This window comes from Hordeum vulgare, chromosome 2H (genome assembly GCF_904849725.1).
Source record: "Hordeum vulgare subsp. vulgare chromosome 2H, MorexV3_pseudomolecules_assembly, whole genome shotgun sequence".
NCBI classification, from domain to species: Eukaryota; Viridiplantae; Streptophyta; class Magnoliopsida; order Poales; family Poaceae; genus Hordeum; species Hordeum vulgare.
Genome location: NC_058519.1, coordinates 563,379,640 through 563,385,433, shown reverse-complemented (window position 1 = coordinate 563,385,433; position 5,794 = coordinate 563,379,640). Strand labels below are relative to the sequence as shown.

The window sequence follows — 5,794 nt, the reverse complement described above, 5'->3', positions numbered from 1 at the left end:
TTGTGGTCCTGTCACGCTTTCTATGATTTTATTATTACCTGTGGCGGTTTCCGGCATTAATTTCATGGAGCAAAAAATGTTTTCCTTTCAGTTTGTATTTAATTTTTTCCTATGTGTTTGTCTACATATTTATATTATTTCAATGTACACTGAAAAAAACTTTAACCGCCTTGTATGACTTATCGGAATCGAACTCTAAATTCAAATTCCTGAGGTTGACATGTCATACATAGTAATCCCAGTCATTTCCGGCCCTAAACACGTTTGCTGCGCCAGGAAAATGGTTGGTCCCAACTACAATACAGTATAATTTTTGGCACGTGACAACAACCCATTATGTGCCGCTAAGATTACAATCTTGGTATATTAGGAAGGAAATTGATCGCAGACATTGATTTGGCTATTTTATGACAAGATCGTATCTCTTCAAACCAGTGCATTTCAGCGACTGATATTCTTAAAATTGACCTCATGGAAGTTGCACTCTAAACTACTCCTCATGCAATGCAGTATACTCCCTCCGTTCCTATATATAAGTCTTTTAAGAGATTTCATTAAATGAATGAATCTACATTCTAAAGTATGTCTATATAGATCCGTATGTAGTCCTTTAATAGGATCTCTAGAAAGACTTATATTTAGAAACGGAGGGAGTATAAATCATCACATGTAATATGCTTGTCTTGCAACAATGTTGATCCCTACCAGTATACACTTGGTTGATCTGAAGATCTTCTAATTAATGGCTGGAGTATACTGGACTATTCCGATGATTACAGTTTACCAGTAGCAAATCGTCAGCAGCTGGCTATATATACAGGGCAGGCACGAGGTGCACGGCCGCAGCAGGCCGGCACAATCACGCGGCTTAACCAACACGAGCTAGGCGAAGCGCATCCTTGTAAGCATCGGAAATGGAGGCGACCATGTCCCCAAAGCCCCACTTCGTTGTCATCCCATGGCCAACCACTAGCCACATCATCCCCATCGTCGACATCGGCTGCCTCCTCGCCCTGCACGGCGCCGCGGTCACCATCCTCACGACGCCGGCCAGCGCGCAGCTCGTCCAGAGCCGCGTGGACCGTGCCGGCGCCCACGGCGGATCTGTCGGGATCACGGTCGCCGTGATCCCGTACCCGTCCGCCGAGGCCGGGCTGCCGGAGGGGTGCGAGAGGCTAGACCACGTCCCTTCGCCCGACATGGTGCCCAGCTTCTTCGACGCCACCACGCGATTCGGCGACGCGGTGGCACGGCACTGCCGACTCATGGCGTCGCCGGGGCGTCCGAGCTGCATCATCGCCGGAATGTGCAACACGTGGGCGAGCGGCATCGCGCGCGAGCTCGGCGTGCCCTGCTATATCTTCCAAGGCTTCTCCGCGTTCGCGTTGCTGTGCTGCGAGTACCTGCACACGCACAAGCCGCACGAGGCGGTCGCGTCGCCGGAAGAGCTCTTCGACCTCCCGGTCCTGCCGCCCTTGGAGTGCAAGTTCGCGAGGAGGCAGCTGCCGCTGCAGTTCCTGCCGTCCTGCTCGATCGGGGAGGAGAGTCTGCAAGAGCTCCGCGAGTTCGAGTTGGCCGTCGACGGCATCGTGGTGAACAGCTTCGAAGAACTGGAGCACGACTCCGCGGCGCGCCTAGCCGCAGCCACCGGCAAGACCGTGCTCGCCGTCGGGCCAGCCTCCCTGTGCCACCCGCCTGCTCTGGACGTCTCAGACGATGCAACGCGGTGCATGGCGTGGCTGGACGCCAAGAAGGCCAAGTCCGTGCTCTACGTCAGCTTCGGCAGCGCCGGGCGCATGGCCCCGGCGCAGCTCCTGGAGCTCGGCAAGGCGCTCGCGTCATGCCCCTGGCCTGTCCTGTGGGTCATCAAAGGCGCTGACGCCTTGCCCGACGATGTCAAGAAGTGGTTACAGGAGCACACGGACGCTGATGGAGTCGCGGACAGCCAGTGCCTCGCAGTGCATGGCTGGGCGCCGCAGGTAGCCATCCTGTCGCACCCGGCCGTGGGGGGCTTCATGACGCACTGCGGATGGGGCTCCACGCTGGAGAGCGTCGCCGCAGGCGTGCCCATGGCCGCCTGGCCGTTCACCGCGGAGCAGTTCCTGAACGAGAAGCTGATCGTGAACGTGCTCGGGATCGGTGTCTCCGTCGGCGTGAGCAAGCCGACGGAGGGCGTGCTGACCGGTGGCAGCGGCGAGGCGAAGGCGGAGGTCGGGATGGAACAGGTGAAGATCGCCTTGGAGAAGCTCATGGATGGAGGAACCGAAGGGGGAGATAGGATTAGGAAGGTTCAGGAGCTGAAGGCGAAGGCGAAGGCTGCTTTGGAGAATGGCGGGTCGTCATGTATGAATCTGGACAAGCTGGTCCAGTCCGTCGTCTGAAAATTAGTGCAGCAGGTCGGCCCTGAATAAATTCTGCTGCGTTCGTTCGTTGATGGACAGATCGGGGTTGTTTCTTGCTTGATTGGAAGATCGACCGTAAATAACATTTACTACTACTCCCTCCGTTCTTAATTTTTTTTAAAAAAAATTTCATTACGAATTACATACAAAACAAAATTAATAAATTCATATTTTAAAAAATATTTTTATATATCCGTATATAGTTTAAGGGAAATGTTACCTTTCAGCCGGAGGATCGCGCTTTCGCGTCAGTCGGGGTAGAGCTGTTGGATCATTTTTTATCCAACAGACCACGTAGACGGAAGACTTCTTGGCGGCCTTATCCTTCTTCTTGCTTGGTCGCTGTCAGTTCTTCTTTTCCTCTTTTTTCAGCTACTCCCGCCCGCTCAAGCAGGTGCTCTAGCTACCTGTCGCTGGACTTGCGCCGGTCACCAACGGTTCTGCAAGGCTATGTTGCTCGCTCCAGGTGTGTCTGATCATCAGGGGATCGGGGCTCGTTGGTTCCCGACGCCGTGCCGGGGTCGCCGGAAGCAGACGTGACGATCGGGTCCGAACGCCCGCAGCGAAGCTAGTGTAAGTAGGCGCAAAGACGAGCTTCCGTAACTTGGTCGTTGTTTCAAAAAATTGGAACAAATATTTTGTTGCAAAATTTTTCTGTAACCTGACCTATGTTGCAAAAGTTTCTCTGCAACATGTCCTTTGTTGCAAAAAAATTCTTCCGCAACAGTACCTATGTTGCAGAAAGATGGGAAATTTTTTTACGCAAGCGTTATGTTGCAAAAGTTTTCTACAACATGACCTTTGTTGCAAAAAATTCTTCCGCAAGAGTACCTATGCTGCACAAAGACGAAGAAAAAAATTCTGCAACAAAGCAATTGTTTTTGTAACTCGACCGTTGTTTCAAGAATTAATGGGTCCAATGTTATTTTGCAACAAAGCTATTGTTTCTGCAACTGAGTTGTTGTTTCAGGTTGTATTTGACCGGAGGAGGCGACCCAACTGGTAAATCGGACGGCTGCGCGCGCGTAATCTGACGGTTATTCGGGTGGTGCATATTTGGTATGGATCCACCGGTGGACGCCTAGCAGCTTCCATAGTTTAAAGTAAAAAATTTAAAAAACTTAGAAACGAAGGGAGTATGTTGCAATTGTATCTCATGCCAACTCAGTCTATGAGTCTCTTGTTTAACGCTGTCTGCTTATCGTGGAAAAAGATAACGAAGCCGGCACGTGGTCTGTCATTTCATTAAGCAAAGTCTAGAGAGTGTTACCCGGCAAAAAAGAAAGTCTAGAGAATGTTCACACGATTACTACTTCGAGAACCGACAAAAAGAAGACTGCACAAGATTTGTGGCTAGTGGTGACCTCGTTGGTGCCAAATATAGAAAGGAAAAATACATCAGATTTGTAGCAGCTCGTGCGACTGATTCACATTCATCAAATTCACCCTAAAAGTTTTCAAAATGATAACGCCCACATGTTTTGTATATAAATCTTAAAGAAATCTGTTGAAATTTCAGTGTCACGTAGGCATAGCGTGTTGTGTGAGCGTTAGAGAGCTTGCCCACCCGATAAGCAACGCACAATTGTGAGTTGTATCGTGTGGGTGAACCACTTCTCGCCCACACAATCACCATCCAGTCCGCGTGTGTGTGGGTAAACTGCTCTTCGTCCACATGACGCGTGTCGATGTCAGATGACAACTATAATTACGCGTATGTAGCAACTAGGTAATCACATATGTCAACTACTACGATTAATCATACATTTCAATTACGATTGGACACGTGACAACTAGTTAATCATACATGACAATTATTTATTTGACCACATGTGACAAGTAGTTAATCATACATGACAACTATGTTTTCATTTCACGCGGTAACTACCGTTAATTAGATATGGCGAGTGGCGGAGATAACTGGCCCCCTAATGATCAACAAAAGTCTCAAGAGCTAGCAGAAATCAGCGGCAAGATTAGGCAAATATACGTATTGCCCCCTTAATCTAAACGTTAAATAAAACTGAAAAAAATGAAAAGGCCCATAAACGTGTGAGAAAGAAAGCCCATTAATTCTCGTGGCCTCTTCCCGTCCTCGTCTCCTGCCGACGTGGCGTGATTAACGTGTGACGAGAGTTGATTAGCGCTGGCGGCTACCTGCCTTGTAGATTGAACCAGGCGACACCCACGCCCAATGGGCAATCTCATCAATTCTTAAGTTGTCCAGCCAACTACTCCCTCCATCACAGTATATTGGGCGTATCTCCAAAACGATAATTTTTCACAATCAGAAGGAAATAAGACGCATGTCATTAATTAGCCTATTAATTAGGGGTGTTTTGGAAACCGTCTCCATCAATGCATGCGAGGAAGTAGCTTGTTTAGTGGACGGGGGTTACTAATGCGTCAGTTTTGCGATTAATTAGACGCTTCTACAACTCGTTGGCTCGATTTTTTCTATCAATAAAAAAACATCTAAGTCCCAGAGCCCTGTGAGATACGCCCAATATACTATGATGGAGGGAGTAGCAAGGTTAGCACTATTTTTTTAACACTAGTGAATACAATCTACGAATCACCCTCACTATCAGCTCAACTATCTTATATGTGTTGAAATTGTCATTCAATTTTTAATTATTTTGATTCTGTGATCTATGATGCCGATTTTCAAGTCTTTTGCTTGTGTGATCTGCCATGCCGTTATGAATAAAAAAGCGCCCCCAAACACCATAAAAATATACTTGAGTCTCGTGTCTATTGCTTCATGCTCTCGACCTAGTGATATTGACAAAGAGGTTAATGTGTACCAATCCTATTCTAATGAGATTTGCCTTGTTTTTGAATTGCATGATAATGTACATTCAAAAGCAATTACTAATTAAGTTCTCATATGATAGAATTATTAATATTCTCGACCTTATTAACAATCGTAAGGACAAGTTGAAATTAATATAAACGTAATTATGCGTTAATTGATCGAAGGAACACATCATTATGGTACTTATTATTGTACATTAGACAAAAAATATCAGCTTGGCTTGGCCCCCTATGTCTGAATCCTGGCTCCGCTCCTGGATATGGCAACTAGAGTTAACCAAAATAGAGAAGTTACCATGATTAACAAATACAATAGCCATCCCGGATAACCAAATTCCCATCCCCCGGATAACTAAAGTTGTCATTCCGCGGGTAACTAAAGTTACTGCTCCAGGGCGTGTGGGCAGTTTTTGCTTCATGCCACACACGTGAGATGGAAATGAATAGTTGTTGTTAGGCGTGTGGCACGAAGTAGTTGTGTCCACACGTGTGGACACTTCGAATGTTTCGCCCACACATGACTGTGTGAGCTGCCTCCTAGTTATGGCACACATGATATATGAGTGGATGTCTAA

At 47.4% G+C, this 5,794-nt stretch overlaps 1 protein-coding gene across 1 annotated transcript; it reads left to right on the top strand.

The window, feature by feature from the left end:
* Positions 1-659: 659 nt before the first annotated feature.
* On the top strand, positions 660-2,500 carry LOC123427278 (UDP-glycosyltransferase 73D1-like). The gene has a single exon (XM_045111285.1). The coding sequence runs from the start codon at positions 915-917 to the stop codon at positions 2,379-2,381; it is 1,467 nt and encodes a 488-aa protein (XP_044967220.1). The 5' UTR covers positions 660-914; the 3' UTR covers positions 2,382-2,500.
* Positions 2,501-5,794: the final 3,294 nt, after the last annotated feature.

Bases quoted from the DNA above. Each gene is read 5' to 3' on its own strand.
- LOC123427278 (XM_045111285.1), top strand. From the start codon at position 915: ATGGAGGCGACCATGTCCCCAAAGCCCCACTTCGTTGTCATCCCATGG.